General features: G+C 37.7%; 1 protein-coding gene across 6 annotated transcripts in view; it reads right to left on the bottom strand.

Moving 5' to 3' along the window:
- Nucleotides 1–883: 883 nt before the first annotated feature.
- KIDINS220 (kinase D interacting substrate 220) overlaps nucleotides 884–17,695 on the bottom strand; it is an 85,263-nt gene continuing 68,451 nt past the window's right edge. For all 6 annotated transcript variants that reach the window (XM_074861605.1, XM_074861603.1, XM_074861608.1 and 3 more), the window contains 4 exons: nucleotides 11,663–11,809; nucleotides 9,776–9,874; nucleotides 8,398–8,646; nucleotides 884–3,271 (listed from right to left, as the gene is read on the bottom strand). In XM_074861605.1, coding sequence (XP_074717706.1) covers nucleotides 2,000–3,271; nucleotides 8,398–8,646; nucleotides 9,776–9,874; nucleotides 11,663–11,809 — 1,767 coding nt within the window. In that variant the 3' untranslated portion in view covers nucleotides 884–1,999. The remainder of the gene's footprint in view (nucleotides 3,272–8,397; nucleotides 8,647–9,775; nucleotides 9,875–11,662; nucleotides 11,810–17,695) is intronic.

Here is a 17,695-nt window from a genome sequence, read left to right as displayed (position 1 = left end):
TACTGTGAATATGTCTAAATGAAGAAGGTTACACTTTTTGTTGTCTCTTACAAATAATGCTTATAAGTATCTTTCTATAAAGCTTTTACATTCCAAAAATCTCAGAAAGATGAGTGATGTACCTTTTTACCTTTTTTTTTTTTTTTTTTTTTAAAACCAGGAAGAACCTAAACCCAAAACCTGTTCCCAAAGATTCAGCAAAGTATCATGAAGTTACACAGGCTTTGGGGGCTTATTTTGTTTTGGGAGGCTTTTTGGTTAAACTAATAATCTTTCTAATAGATAAAGATATGGGCACACAAGTTTCCAGTACTTCTGTAACACTCTGATGAGTAAATTTTAATTCAATCAAATAATGCACCAATTTAACAGAATCCAAAACCATACAGATCATGTCTGTAGTCCTGTAAGTACAAGACAACAATGGAATGAAAAAATAAAGAGCCTAGTAAAAGCCAGTTTTTCTCTGTTGACTCTGTCATAGAAAAGCATCCTCTTGATTTGGGTAACAAAGGCCACAACCACATGCTCCCACTGGAGGCATCTGGTTGGAGATGCACTAGGACAGAAACAAAGCTGTGCAGAACTACCAGCACATGTTAACTGCCACACACAGCAGGATTACTGCTTTGGACTAAGCAGGAGGTGGCCACATCTCTGCAGCTCACAGCACTTCCTTTAGAAACGTCTGCCTTGACAATTCCATTTATCAAATGTATTTTTATACATGATGCTTATTTAGTATTGTATTAATAAAAATATTGTTTTAGTGCATTCTTTTTAATAAAATCTGTGAAGTACTTTAACCAAAACAACATGGATGTAACATTTTTACCAGTGAAGAAACAAAATACTGCAATAAATAGAAATGTGGACACAAACCCAACATGCCAATTTATTTTTTATTCTCTTTGTACTACCAGAGTCTAGTTTGAACAATTTGTCCTCAAAAACATGCAGATTTCACTGGGCAGTACAAGTATTTGCTACAATTAACATTCAGGTGCATTACTTAGATGACATAAAAATCTTCAAACACTATACTTCAGAAATAAAGAAGTTGGCATACGGTTCTGACAAGATTCCAAAAAGTATGCATTATTTTTTAAATGGCAAACACTGCTTATTCTTCTTTCCATAACCAAATGATAAACACTGTACCAAGGAAAGATCACACACAGCAACAGATACTCCCTAAGTTCAGACATCACATTCATACCTTACCCTTACAATATTTTAATGTAGCTCAGGTGGTTGCATCTATTTAGACCACTGATTGTAAAATTATGTACCTATAATAAATAACGGATCCACTAAATCAGTGATAAGGTATTACCTTATAAATAACTGCCAATCCCAATGACACATCAAGACAATGTCCCTTACAAACCTTATCACCACTCTACTCAAAGTTCACAAAGTCAACACCAATTACCGAACGTACAGAGAATAAAAGTGTACATATAGCCAAACAGGTATCTTAACACTCAAATTTCAACATATGTAATATATGTTGCACACATTAATCCACTAATTAACACAAAGTTTAATAAGGGTGTTACAGGTTGTGATAATCTTCTGGCACCTCTTAGGTCAAATGGCGAAGATGCACAGTCTTTACCTGCAAGTACTCAGATTTAACTGGAATGTTCAGAAGGGATAAGTGATACATATCCCAACAGAAAAGTAAAATCATATCATAATTTTAATAATTAAACCATACTTACTTCTGCAACATCTGCCCCTGACCAAACCTTTGCACAGTGTCTTAACAAAGTTTTCCATGCTGACAAGTACCGCTTTTATTTGTGAGGAAGGTCTGAAGTAATCTTCTTGTAAAAATTACTTCTTCTCTCCAAGTAAATGACTGAAAATAATCTAGACCTTCTATTACAATATTGAAGGCTTAAACTACAGAGCTTAATGTAACCACACACTGACAATGAATTCCAAGCGAGCTACAATTCATGAGCATATTCTGTTTTAACCTGGCTGCTTTTTAGAGGATACTCTCTCTTTCTTCTCCAAAACCAGCCCCTTCTGAGGCTGTAACAGTGTGGAGCTCGGATGAATCTTTTGAAAGCCTGGTATAACTTGAACGCTGGCTCCGCTTGTGAGCAACACTCTTCAGGTTCTCATTCTGAACAGCAGTTGAATTGGAACCTGAGCCAGGGTGCAGGATAATTTGAGGTGAATCTCTGATACCTTGTATTTCTTCAAAATTTTGATTAGCTCGATTGTTTGGAGCACTGTTATTATTTAAGGTTACTGTACTAGGGGTTCTATTTAAATTATAGACTTTTGGGCAAGCTGGCCAGTTCTCTTCTGGGCTACTTGCTATCAAGCTGCTTTCAGAAGGGCTTTTTTTATCTTCTGAGCAAATAGACATGCGAACCACGGCTGGATCTTGAAGGCCACTAAGGCTGTGTGGAATTCCTCTCTTTCCACTGTGACTGTCATCTTCAAGCTCTATGAGATTTGCCTTTTCCAGCTGTGAATCATCTGCTCCTTCATTATGGAGAGAATGATTTGGAGAACTTTCGTTGGATCTTACACCAGAGTCAGATGAATCTTTTTTATCCAACAGGGCATCTGTCAAATATTCCTTTGCTTTGATAAAGGTTCTAATAGGTTCAGATCCATGTTCTGGAGATTTGGGCTGTTTGTCTATTTTGCCATCTGTTTTCTTATCTTTACCTTCCTTAAGAAGTGGCGTATTATCTGATTCCTCAGTTCCTGACTCATCTTCATCACTTGGAAGCTTCTGATACCGGAGAGTAACTCCCTTAAGCTTTAAATCCGCAGCCTGGAAAATACTTGTTCTTTCCGAAGACTTCTTTCCTGGGAGAAGCTTAGAACCAGACTGATCAGATTTTTCATCTTCTTCAGTAATGGGATCCAAAGGAGATGCATCATTAGTAGAAACACCTGAAGTACTGTAGTCAACAACATCATTCCTCTTCAGCAAGAAGGATTTTCTTCCATCATCCTGTTTCTGTTCACCATCTTTTCCTTTTTCCTGTTCTGCACTGGAATGCAAGGAACCCCCTGATGTACTCTGCCCCATATAGAAAGCACTTGAGCTATGAGGGGAGGACCTACCACTTACTGTAGTAGAACTGGCACCTCCTTCTAACTGTGACATTTGAGCAATATACTCTCTATATGCATCTCTGTATTCTGCCTGTACCTTGTCAGTAAGCTTTGATATTTCAATACTAGAATCTTGAGAGTTAAGACTTGAAAGACTTGGAGTTCTGCGAGTTTGTGACTGGAGGGGAAAAAAAAAAAAAAAAAAAGAGAACAGTTAAATGAATTTATTTTGACTTTTACTAATCTTTTTAAATTAAATAACTCAGAGCATCAAGTATGGGCTTAAATGCATTTTTTTGTTGCAAATAGATTATGCAAGTGAAATTGTCAACGCTATAACTAAAATATGCTTACTATAATCATATATATGCAATCACACACATTCACTAAACTTACAAAGTATTCCTATTGTTGGTCCCCATAGCATAAGTTTTCTACAAAACAAGGATTTTATCCAGTGCATTTGAGGCTAACTCTTTTTGAGTATACAATTGTGACAAATTTGTATGTCAAGACAGGCTTTTCTAATACATTTTTATACAAAATTAGCATATACAATTTTTACAATTTTATACAATTTTTATACAAAATTAGCATTTTATAGTAAAAAGACAGCAAGAGTTCACCTAAAGGCTGAACACCTCTCAAAAACATTTTTAAAAGACCCCCATCCTACATACTTCAGTGTACCCTGACAAAATCCCATTGCATACAGCCAATTTCAGAAAAAACAGTTCTCAGACAAACATATTCATCTTTGCCCCTACCTCTGCTTTCTTTTAGTGTTCACACAGAGAACTCCATAGGCATAGAATACTAGGCCATCTATGAAATGCTGGAACCAAGGTTTAGCACAGAGCGAACAAGGCAAGGAATGGATTGTGGCTGAACATACGGCCACGTGTCGTGCATGTAATGGGCCGCTCACTACCACCAAGCAAACAATGTATGGTGCCCAATGCATTGGAGCTGAGGCACTGACTTAAGCAGTACATACTTTAGGAAATGTATTCAACTTTGCAGTGCATGAGATCAGATTTTTAATGACTGTTGAGGTATTATGTCTTATTTGGCGCAACACTGAAAATGAACCACATGTCAAAAACCTATCTTCTACTAGAAAACACTATTAAATAAACAAACCTAAAAGGGCTTGTGTGATTTTAACAAGCTAAACGTAAGTAGGAAAATCAATGTATGGATTCAAACACTGTGAATGAATTTAAGATTTAGAACAGAATTGCTTAATCATATAGATATACCTTCTTGGTCCATCTTTCTCTTTCTCACCCTCTATCTCTTCTCACTTCCCTGCATATTTTTCCTGCTCTTATATGCATCCTTCTTATCTTTCTTGTTTCTGTTCATCATCTTTACTTTTTTCTTGTACTGCACTGGAATGCAATGCAAACCAACATGCTGCTTTTCTTTTCAGACGATGCTCATAATACCCCCCCAGCAAGCAACATACACAAGATCTGCAGGGTACCATTCCATTATTCCCTCTATATTACTAGGCAAGTATTACTGACAGATTTTTGTAAGATCAATAATGTTGTATATACACTAGAATATTGGGGAACAGCTAAACATGATTAATTAAAAGAAAATGGTGTTTAAGTGACTTCTATCTGCCATGACACCTAAGCAATTCAATGCCCAAAGCAAAATCTCAGAAATATTAAGACTTGATTATTTATGCATATTCACTATTTATCCACAGCAGTTATCACAGAATCACAGAATCGTCTAGGTTGGAAAAGACCTTGAAGATCATCCAGTCCAACCATTAACCTAACACTGACAGTTCCCAACTACACCATATCCCTCAGCGCTATGTTGACCCGACTCTTAAACACCTCCATGGATGGGGACTCAACCACTTCCCTGGGCAGCCCATTCCAACACCCAACAACCCGTTCTGTAAAGAAATACTTCCTAATACCCACTCTAAACCTTCCCTGGTGCAACTTGAGGCCATTCCCTCTTGTCCTGTCGCTTGTTACTTCGTTAAAGAGACTCATCCCCAGCTCTCTGCAACCTCCTTTCAGGTAGCTGTAGAGGGCGATGAGGTCTCCCCTCAGCCTCCTCTTCTCCAGACTAAACAACCCCAGTTCCCTCAGCCGCTCCTCGTACGACATGTGCTCCAGACCCTTCACCAGCTTCGTTGCCCTTCTCTGGACACGCTCGAGTCATTCAATGTCCTTTTTGTAGTGAGGGGCCCAAAACTGAACACAGTAATTGAGGTGCTGCCTCACCAGTGCCCAGTACAGGGGTAAGATCCCTTCCCTGTCCCTGCTGGCCACGCGATTTCTGATACAAGCCAGGATGCCATTGGCCTTCTTGGCCACCTGGGCACACTGCTGGCTCATGTTCAGCCGGCTGTCAATCAACACCCCCAGGTCCCTCTCTGACTGGCAGCTCTCCAGCCACTCCTCCCCAACCTTGTAGCACTGCTGGGGGTTGTTGTGGCCGAAGTGCAGCACCCGGCATTTGGCCTTATTGAAACTCCTACAGTTGGCCTTAGCCCATCGTTCCAGCCTGTCCAGATCTCTCTGCAGAGCCTCCCTACCCTCGAGCAGATCAACACTCCCACCCAACTTGGTGCCATCTGCAAACTTACTGAGGGTGCACTCGATCCCCTCATCTAGATCATCAATAAAGATGTTAAACAGGAGTGGCCCCAAAACCCTGAGGAACACCACTTGTGACCGGCTGCCAGCTGGATTTAGCTCCATTGACCACCACTCTCTGGGACCGTCCATCCAGCCAGTTTTTTACCCAGCGAAGCGTGTGCCCATCCAAGCTGCGAGCAGTCAGTTTCGCCAGGAGAATGTTGTGGGAAATGGTGTCAAAGGCCTTACTAAAGTCAAGGTAAACAACATCCACAGCCTTTCCCTCATCCAATAAGCAGGTCACCCTGTCGTAGAAGGAGACTGGGTTTGTCAGGCAGGACCTGCCTTTCATAAACCCATGCTGACTGGGCCTGATCATCTGGTTGTCCATTATATGACTTCTAATGGCACTCGAGATGACCTGCTCCATGACGTTCCCTGGCACCAAGGTCAGACTGACAGGTCTGTAGTTTCCTGGATCCTCCTTTCTGCCTCTCTTGTAGATGGGTGTTACATTTGCCACCCTCCAGTCCAGTGGGACCTCCCCAGTTACCCATGACTTCAGGTAAATCATAGAAAGCAGCTTGGCGAGCACATCTGCCAACTCTTTCAGCACCCTTGGGTGTAACCCATCCAGTCCCACAGACTTGTGTGCATCCAAGCGGTGTAGCAGGTCTCTGACCACTTCCTCTTTAATTGTGCTGACCTCGTTCTGCTTCCGCTCCCCATCTCCCAGCTCATGAGGCTGGGTGTGCAGGGAACAGCCAGTTCCACTGCTAAAGACTGAGGCAAAGTAGGCGTTGAGCACCTCAGCCTCTTCCTCATCCTTAGTTACCATGTTTCCCTCTGCATCCAGTAAAGGAGGGAGATTTTCCCTAATCCTCCTTTTGCTGTTAATGAATTTATAGAAACATTTTTTATTATCCTTAACAGCTGTAGCCAAGTTGAGCTCTAGTTGTGCTTTGACTCTCCTAATGCTCTCCCTGCATAACTTCACTACATCTTTATAGTCTTCATGAGAGACCTGCCCCCTCTTCCAGAGGTCATAGATTCTCCTTTTGTTCTTGAGATCCAGCCAAAGGTCCCTGTTTAGCCAGGCTGGTCTCCTTCCCCGCCTGTTTGTTTTTTGGTACACGGGAACAGCCTGCTCCTGTGCCTTTAAGACTTCTCTCCTGAAGTATGTCCAGCCTTCCTGGACTCCCATATCCTTCAGGGCAGCCTCCCAAGGGGTTTTGTTAATCAGTCTTTTGAACAGGTCAGAGTTTGCCCTGCGGAAGTCTAAGGTGGCAGTTTCACTAACCCCTCTCTTTGTTTCTCCAAGGATTGAAAACTCAATCATCTCATGATCACTGCACCCTAGACGGCCTCCAACCTTTACTTCCCCCACAAGCTCTTCCCTGTTCACAGAAGCAGGTCCAGGAGGGCACCTTCCCTGGTCGGCTCACTCACCAGCTGTGTGAGGAAGGTTCCTCAAAAAGAGAACTATTTGATTTTATTGTGCATTTCCAGGAGTACTCCTCCTTTTTACAGAGAAGTAGCAATACTCTCTTAAAATCAGTATCGACTTTAAAAATTCCAACAGGTAAATTCTAATTTTTTTTAAGGACAAACTTTCTCATTCTTTTGATTTAAGTTCAGATATCTATGTGGGCATCAGAAGCAATGTTTATTTAAACTTGTAGAGAGTGTTTTAAAAGATCTTGTACATCTTTCTGTGCTTCTGACAGAAAAACAACATAACAAATGTAAGTCATGCCACTTCCATTTTAAAAAACATACATTGATACTCCACTGCTTGAAACAGGCAATAAGAGTAATCAGGATCCTACACACACAAAGTGTACACCACCCCCCCCAGAGGTATCTGGGATAGAAATCAATCTCTGGGATACATATCGCAAACCTCTTTTCAGCAACAATTTTGATTATTAAAAATATCACCTATAGCTAGTAATTTGGGGTGTCTTCCTATTTTCATGCACTTCCAAGATTTCCTAATTTAGACTTCTAAAATCAGATGAAAGAGCTACTAAACATTTGGGTTTGTTTTGGGATTTTTGTTTTTTAATTCTAATCACTATTTAGGTATCAACCGATTTGTCTTACTTCTTAAAAAGGACAAAAGAAAAATCACACACTTTGGGTGGTTTCATAAGATACAAAAGAAAACTGACCATAACTTATCGCAGAAACCATAGAGAAGGATGTTGGCTCTGGAGTCTACAAATAGATTATGCATTGTCAGGACAAGGGTCTGATGACATGGAGCACTCTAGTTGTCTGTTTAAAAAAACCTAATAGATGTATCTGTATTCCTTTGAACAGCGTAACATCTGGCTAGCCACACAGCTAAAGTATTTCATACACAAAGTCTGAATACTACAATAAACAGAAAACTTGCAGGACGCCACCCAAAGCAGGACGAGAAAAGCATGATAGCTTTGATTTTTTTCTCTTGAAGAGTGATTACTCAAACAAAAGAATAGTTTTCAGATGGCAAAGACAAAGACTTTGACTCAGAGAGTGTGGCTAGGTTACATCTCTGCAGAACTGGTCTTTGCCAAGACTGAGAACTGAAAGTACTTGAACTGTCACAGCAGACTTATTGCTTGACCTCTCTGTATCCAGAAATGGAAAAAACCCTTTACCATACAGGTAAGCAAGCAGAATACATTTCTTTATTAAATACCTGCCAACTTAAGTTACTATGGCGTGGAGGAGCTTCATCAAGACCAATTGTGTTGAGTTCTTCAAAACTGAAGTTAAGTGTGTAGGGAGCTTGACCAGTAAGTCCTGTAAGCTCAGTGTGAGGCAACTCAGTGCTATGCCCAGGACGACGAGTAAGTTCACTGTGAGGAATCGCAGTGGTAACATGCTCAGTTGTTCCACGAGGATCTTCCTGAACAGCCTGATTTTCTGAATTTCTCATTTCAAGTATCTTAATACACAAAAAGAGACAATGGAAATGTAATTACATAAATAAAAAAGTTCTCAAAATTGTTGAAGAACTCTCTTAAAAATAGGAACAAGGAGTTCACAACTGTAGAAGTGTGCTTGCATATGTGGTTGTGATCATGTAAAAACATGAAGAAAAATCTGTTTACAGATCTAGTGCATGCATTGTCTTTACTGTAAATCACATTTTAATATTTCAGATTTTTTTGTATTTACAAATTGTTCTATTAGTGCTCAGACACTTAAATCATATGCCACAAAACACTTAAATTCTTGTAAAACTAGGTAACTGATGAATTACCAATTTAAAAGCAAAACCAAACACTTCCATTTTATAGTTTAATCAACCTGAATCTAACAATAAATCTCATCTTGTAATTCTCAGTGTTTTCAAGACTGATTTAGCAGTTCAGAGACATACTGTAATTTTCAGAAAGAAAACTGGCAATATACTAAAAATACTTAAGAGAAAACACAGTTCTCTGTGATGCATAACCCTCACTGTAAAACTGTCATTTACTCTCAAATCAAGAGGAGGGAAATGAGGGAAATATTGCTTCAATAATAGTATTAAATGCAGCATTCCTGCATTATACAAGTATGTGTCAATGAATATTGTACATCTATCTCACTGGCTTCATTTTTAGCTTAAGTATCTTTAAAAAATTATGCTTATGCAACTGTGTGCCATGCATCTCTAACAGCCTGGCTGTTCGCTTCCCCACACTAACATACTTTGAACTCCCTGACTAACTTTTAACAGAAGGACAGAGACTTCAAAGAGAATTAAGTTCTGACAATTTCATTAAAATAGGCAAATTTTAAAAGGGAAAAGGGAACCCATACAGGAAAAACAGATCTTACAAAAAGAGGAGGCAAAACTTCAGAGTTCACAATCAATTAAGATGCAAATCCATAGGCAACCATTCTTCATAAAGTGCTCAAGACAAAAAGACAAAGCAACAAAATAATAAATGCATGCATGTTTTAAGACAATACTTATCATCTTGAAGATGATGATAACAAGAAAGCAAGAGGAAAGAAAAAAAGATAAGGTTCATAATGAAAAAGACTAATTTATGATGACCTGACTACTGATGATAAAGCCTTACCATGCTCCTGAACAGGTGCCAGTCACCAAAATTCATATTCATTTCTTTTTTCAGTTCATCAATGTTGCACTGAGCCAAGACACGCCCATTTATATTTGCCTAAAACGGTAAAACTAAATAATGTAAATCACTGATACAAGACTTATGGCATGGCAGTAACAGATGAAAAAAAGGTAATTAAAATTGGATATAATGATGGGGACTAATGGTGAAATTCTCCAACATCACTCCTAAGTCCAAGCCTATACAACGAAAACATTTTTATAAAAGAATATTTATTTATGACTGCTGATGGACAGAACCACCTATGTGTTGTGAAAAAAATGAAAATATTAAACCCATCAAAAATGTGTATATGAAAGGTAATACAATTGTGTTTTATAAACAGACATAAGGAAATAACACATCAGTGGTAGAAAATTTCACAGACAATAAACCACACTCAGCTGCCTAGATTTCTCAGACTCAGAACACAGACTGCAGACAGACAAGTATCTGAAGATAATCAGACAATTAAGTCCCAGGCATCATCTGACCACTGGCTTGAGGCACTTAAGATGAAGTATTACCTCCATCGAGTTCCCTCCTTACATAAATACAGGCTTACCTTCCTCCCATAACCAGAAATATCCTGGGATAGAGGACTAGACTTCTAATTTTCATCATCATTCAGAGATCAACACAGAAGTGCCTAAATACCATTTATACCCCAGAAAGGGCGATTTCTTGTTAGGCATGTTTATATATTACTTAACTTCCAACAACACCAAATTCAATACAGAACCATTTTCATTACATAACAATGAGAAGTATTTCTCTTTGTACCATGTGTCAGTGGATGGACAGAGTGTAAAAGAGGAACCATGCCTTAGGAGAGCAGCTACAAAACAGAAGATCCAAGTTGAAAGCTCTACTCAGTCTGAGGGATCTCTGTGGTTTTGTTCCTATATCCCAGCGGATGGTCTTAATCAAACCAAAAAAAAGACCACGCTGAGCCATTTTCATTCTTCCTTTTCACATGGTATCATTTGTAGTAAGAAATGCAAGAATATAAATAAGAAGAATCTCAGTAGAGATAACTGATTAGCACACTCTTTTAGCACTTTAGAAACACTGAAGGAACTGGAATTCTTTGCAGCTACACTTAACAAGTTGCAATCTGACATCCTACTTCTTGCTTTAAGCAACACTGCTGAAGCTTCCTATGATAAACCTGTCTCTTAATCCCTGAATCAACAGTCTCCCTGTATCGTTTAAGATATAGTAGGTACTGGGACAAAGCGAGCTCAGCAAAAACATTCACTAATGACAACCTTCATATTTTTCCCTTCTTTCTTTATAGAAGGAGCACACAGAACAGTGAAGAAAAGTAATAAGGACAAAAATGATTCTGTGCTAATGTCTGAGAGAAAAGAGTAGTAACAGAAGAATGCACAGTCCCATTTTTCTGAAGCAAATAGATGTGGAATGTGATAAGAGAGAAATGGAACCGTCTTCACCAGTCATTTACAACAGAGGAGATGTGTCAATTTCTCAGGTGGGGGGAAAAAAAGATGTTGCTACCTGGATACAGAACACATTTGCAACCCTACTACCCACACATGGCAATTCTGAAAACTTTTTTTTTGCTTCTTTTCTCAAAATAACCAGTCTCATCAGCATTTATATTTCTGAGTCTGTTTTTCCTTTTTGAGAGACAGCATTTTCTCTGAAAAATATACACTTGTATTAAAGTGTCCTTCAAACTTAGCACACAGAGAAGTTAGGATGTTGTTTTGAATTTCATGTGCTTCAATAAACACTTTCAAAAATAAAGACAAATATTTTCTTCTCCTTGTGTATCTCCATGTTTAGGTACTAAATATATTAATGAAATTCAGCTGATACCTTTCTTATAGTTGCAGAGTACTGAGGTAGCATGCTCTGGTCCAGACCATCTATCTGCTTTAGCTTCTCACACACAGCTTCTACACTCATTGTGCTCAGAGACACATGTGATACTCCTGCAGTCGATCCTGTGCCTGCTCCTGCTCCCTGTAAGAAGCGAGAAAATGTGCACGTAAGATTTGTTCAAATACTCAGTACACCCAAATTTCACGATATACACTAACACAGATCAAGCTGTGCTCAACTACATTTTAAAATTAAGAGATGAGAATAAGAATGCACAGGCATTTTTAATTACTATCAGAATATCTATATATTGGGAAACATTTATTACAGGTATTTGTATGAGAAAAAACACAGCACCTTGAGTCCTGCCTATGTGAGAAAATAACTCTCTTAAATAATGTTATTTAAGAAAAGCAAAATAAAAATCAGAAATATTAAGTAAGGGTTAATCTATTTCAAATGCACCTTTACTCAGTTTCCCCCTGATTTTAGTAGTTAGTTTGTTTTTGGGTTTGTTTGGTTTGTGGGTTTTTTTTATAATGCAAACACAACTTAGATTTTCCTGTCTTAAAAACTCCTGATTTAGTATCAGACCTAAAATAGAACTCCTCAATTACTTGGAATCATTGGGTAATTTTAGCAATATCTGTCCATTTTCAGAGGTCCCTTCAGCTCCATTTACACAAGATCAGTCAAGGGGCCGTCTATCACAGTACAGAAACACAGAGCAGCACTGGCACTGCCCTTCAAGATACTATGAGGATGCTTCACATATCTTGAACTTTGGCAAGATTTAGGTAGAAAGTGTTCACAACTCAGATCTGTAACATAGAAGGTGTCCTGTTAATGTTGCCAGCTTCTGGGAATTTCAAAGAAAGCGTGGAAACACAAAACAAATGCACCTGCACGTAGTTAGTATACTAAGACAGTATGTTCTCAGAAAAACCTACATTCTCCCTGGATGGGGACCTGTGCATTAAGTAGGAGCAAAGTGCAAAGCTCTGAACAGTTATGTTAGTGATTCCAAATTCCTAAAAGTAAAATCAGAACTAGTTCTATCAGCTATGAAATACTTGCACGCCCTCCTGCTGGGAGGGAGGTTGCACCGTCCCCTTTTTCTGAATGTGAAGCATAGTGTAGACCATGCACCAAACGAAGCTCATTTTGGGAGAATGCAAAAGAGCTTCTAAAGCCTCAGAGCTCATCATCACATGCGTAAACCCTGGTATATAAAAGTGCATTTTGACTGTCCAGAGTTCAGCTAATCAAGTTTGACTATATTCCTCAAATCACCAATGAAGACTGGTTTTATAGTCACAGTATTTTTTCAATTTTTATTTAATTACTTCAAAGTTATTTACCTTTCAGAATTAATATAAATTAACAGATCCAAACATATTACTTATGAAAACCAAGGATTATCACACAGAATGGCATTAACCATATCTGAATTATCTAAACCAGGATATTTAAGAATTTATTCAACTATTAATTCCAAGGCAGCAAGCCAAAACCCCATTATCTACTACCATTTAACCTGAGAGTTATTTCTAACTTACTGTTATCGGAGATATCCTCATCTGGGGAGATAAGCACACTCCCCACCTAAGCTACTCTGAGTTTCAAAGTTTAGATGCTATTACATGTAATTCCCCTGAAATTCTCTGCCAGATGTACTTGAAATGGACTTAAAACTGGCAAACTATCAACTTCACTCAAGAACACTACAGGAGGTTGTGGGGGATCTAAGCCTAGCAGTTCACACACTTGCCTAAAAACAGAGCTGGGGCACTAATCTTTGTTCCTCTGATCATTTAGATTTTTTTAATGTGATGTCAACTGGACGCTAAACAAACAAAAGATATACCCCATTTTCTAGGTAGGTAGTCTACCAAAATTATTGCATGAAAATTAAGCATTATAATTCCACTACAGTTTAGGCACCTACTTAGGGGTGCCTACTTACCACACCTTAAGGGCTTGGTATGCCGTCTGAGGACAACAGTTACTTTTCAGATTCTGCAATGTCTCCCTAATTAGGTGCCTACAATACCTAATTAGTCATCATATTATGCATCTAAAGGAGGAAATTTAGGTCTTAATCTCATCTGATTTTTAGCACAGCTAAAATCTTTATCACGTTAAGGATATAAACCAACATTCAAACTGCTGATGATAACAGGAAGAATCTTCATCCATAAACTATTAATCATATACTTCTTTTATATATATCTCTACTTTTCCTCTTTAAAAAAATAACTTTTGAGTTTTTCTTCAGAATACCAGTTTTGTCTATTATTTCCCCATGAACACACTATGTACTATTGGTAAGAGTCCAATAATACATCAATAAAGAAAAGGTATTAAGTTAATTCAAATCTTAATCATTTTTTGAAAGAAAGATTATGAATTAAAATAAAAGAAACTGTTACAGCCAAAATTACATTGTGGAACTACTAAAATAAATGATCCCTAAGCAATGTGTGTAAGCAATCGCCTTTGTTCTCCGAATCTATTAAATACGTTGTCTATCATACATCTACAAGTAAATGAAGAAAAGTTTTAAACACTTCTAATTTAACAGTTCTCCTTCAGATCAAAATATTTTTTTAACAATCAAGAACAAGTCATTCCTTCTGCATGCATTAAGAGTTAGTTTAGAAACTCTTCTTTCTGTGTGTAAAAAAATATGGGAAAGCGCTAAAATATTTAGACTATTTTTGTTAAAGTGTGAACTGTTTGAAATAGATGCACATTAATCCAAATCGTTCTTTATAAAAAGCACTCTCCAAAGAATAAGTAATGTAATAGCTTTAGGGATACTGTCATCATGTAAGTGAATTAAAACTGTACTTAAACTGACACATTTTTCAGCCTTAGTGGTTTTGTTAGAGATGCTTAGAGAACATTAGTCTGAAAAGTATTTGCCATGCAAAAGCTAAAAGCAGCTTGTCAAAACAAACCTCAAGGCTAGTAATGAGCATTAGTTTACAGACAGCCCAGCATGAAGCACCAGTATGATAGCTTCTGAAATGACTCTGCAATAAGTGAATGATAATTCACAGAAAGTGGCTGTACCTGTCTGTTTTTGTTTAACCCAGACTTACACTGCTTCGAGAAAAGGACAAAACAGAATGAAAAGAAACAACAGCTTAAAGTGACATCAGAAAGGTTGAATATACAGATGACATGCTTTGAAGTAAACAGAGGAAATCAGTGTTAGGACAGAAATAGGATATTTCCGTAATGTGATGAAACTTAAGACAGACCTTCAGAATACACATTGAGTATATGCTATACAAATACTATTTTCCTATGAGCAGACTACTCTGTTTTGCACTTGTAAAAAACCAATACTTTCTGTATTTTGTCTGCATAAAACTTTTACATTATGTTTCTGATGGAAAATCCTGCTTTTAAACAAATAGCTTCCTGCCATTTCAAGATCACATTATACCACCAATATATCACTTTGAAAACTTCTATCTAAGCACAAATCCCCCCCCCTCCAAAACGAAAACCACTGCCGCCGCCCACAGAACTGAAAAGGTAGTTCTTTTAAGAACAAATATGCAAAGCACAAAAATGCTACATAAAAGCACCTGAAAAATCCATATAAGAACACTCCCATACCACACATTTTCATTCATGCTCAAACTTTTGAAAAGCACTTCCAGTTTCTTAAAGAGTACTGTATGTTTATCTATATGACATGCTCTGGGCCATGTTAGTTCTCATTTAAAGCCCACATACTACATCTTAAGGTATAATATATTCAATGCAATGTAAAAAATGTATTTAAACAAAGTAATTATATTGGAACAAGCTGCATCCTAACAAGTCATAATTAACAATGCAAAGTAAAAGCACATAATTAAATTTATAACAGATAACCATGCTAAAGCTAGTTTGATTTCTAACATAATACAGGATAGATACTATGAACAGATTTTGGTAACACTGCAATCCAGTGATAAACTCTTCAGAAGAGCACTTGAAGTTTTTGCAGTTCTGTCAGAACTGACCACTTGTATAGTAAAGCCAGCAGAAATGCATGTTTGCCTCCACCACAGATGTGCAAAGGCTGACATCTCAAGTCAAGTCTATCTTCATTAGTGATTTAAGCTGATACCCTAAAATTTGCATGCATTTTCATACTGATACAGGCAGATAAATGGTATTGCTAAACTTCCTGGTTTGACACCTATGTTTTGAACCATTTGGTAAAGAACAATAAACTACAGTCTGAGATAGGCAAGCTTTATGATCAGCAAGAGAATCCAAATACAGAAGGTGTCAGAAGTCAAATTCTTGATACAGGATGACTACTCTCAAAATCTTTCTGATTTCCACTAAGCTAACCTAGACTTACACTGATTTTACAAGACTAATGATCAGGATCTGAAGTTTCAGAACTCGGTCAAATCCAACGACAGACTGACAACAGCAGGGCCTTAACTATATCACATAACATCCTCAACACAGCTCTGTCAACTCACGTGATGAGTAGCAGTGATGATCTGTGTAAAAAATACTGATAGCCCTAACAAAACTGTTTTTTTCTGCCCCGTAAGACTTAAAACATTTAAAATAATGATTATTCTCTATTTTACACAGAATTAAAATTGCAACATTTCTGGCTCCTCGCCAGTTTTGCATGAATGACAATTTTGATTCTACATGCTCCTCTTTTTTTCCATCACCAATTACACATCTCAGCATTCAGTAACTACTTTGTGTAGTTTTTCAGTTTATTTCATCACTTTGCATGCACCAAATCCATTTAATAAGTAAAAGCTGTATCATTTATTCAGTAGCAATGACCCATCAATTAAGAGCTACCTAAACAGCTGGATGAAATTATTGTACACATCACCTATGGGTAACTGCAGTACCTAAAACAAGTATAATGCTTCCTTTCACAGAAATTTCAATGAAGTCTACAAAAGAAGTGTTTTTAGAATAGACAAAACCCCAATGAGGCATCCTGTCAGGCACACAAAATACCATACCCTGACTAAAAACATTCTTGTCAACTACCCAAGAGACTTTGAAAAATTCAAAATTTTAGATTTACACTGCAGGTTAAATATTGTTAAGTCTTAGAAAAGTGTACGATCTGATGTGCTGTACTACACAGATTCACAGTAGTATAAATTAAACTCAAAAATAGGTCTAATAAAATCCTCCATTATTATTTCAAATAAAGTTCCTTTTTAATGTTCTAGCTCCTGTATCTTCTTACCTATACCCAAGACTATATAACTTCCATGTCTTTTAAATTGCTGTTTGAAACTGCAGCCCACGTGTGCTTAAGATACACACTCAGAGCAGTAAGCAAAAGAGCAACCAAGGTCCAGGTCTGCTGCTGGAGCTCATTCACTACTTCGTCCTGAGACTAAATCCCACTTTTCCAGGCCTGTGGCCCTTCTCACACTCAGATACACATGTACTTCAGTCATCACTCTACTACTTTCTCAAAAGCCCTTACTTTTTCTCCTTGCACTGACAAGCTGCAAGGACTGGGAAGAAAACAGAATACTGAGATAGGGAATCAAACACAGGGAAGGCATCAGCATCTCCAAAAATACACTACAAGAGAAACTTAATTCAAAGTCATCCCTTCACACAAGGTAGCCAATGACCTGGGAGAGAGAACTTTAGGGTACATTTTCCATTGTATCACCTATACACGGGTGCTCAGTGAAGGTTATGTGCAGTTAAATACAGTTCTGGGATTTGTGTGTTTTGGTTTTTTTTTTTTTTTTTTTTTCCATTGCCCAACAATGGAAAGACATTTTTGTAATTATTTACTAGAAGAAAAAATAACTCAGATCAAACTATAACTGTTGCCAACAGCTATCAGCAGCAAGTATTAAGAGAATGATGACAACCATATTGACCTCTCTGTTTTGGTAATAAATTATGATTTTCCACAGATTCCCAAAATCAGAGTTAAAACAGACACCCATAAAGACTACATTACATCTTTGTGTGAATATTCAGGATAAAACAAAAACAAGTCAG

Source organism: Strix uralensis, chromosome 3 (assembly GCF_047716275.1).
Source record: "Strix uralensis isolate ZFMK-TIS-50842 chromosome 3, bStrUra1, whole genome shotgun sequence".
NCBI lineage: Eukaryota > Metazoa > Chordata > Aves > Strigiformes > Strigidae > Strix > Strix uralensis.
Note: the sequence above shows the minus strand (reverse complement) of the source record. Positions and strands in the feature narration are given on the sequence as shown.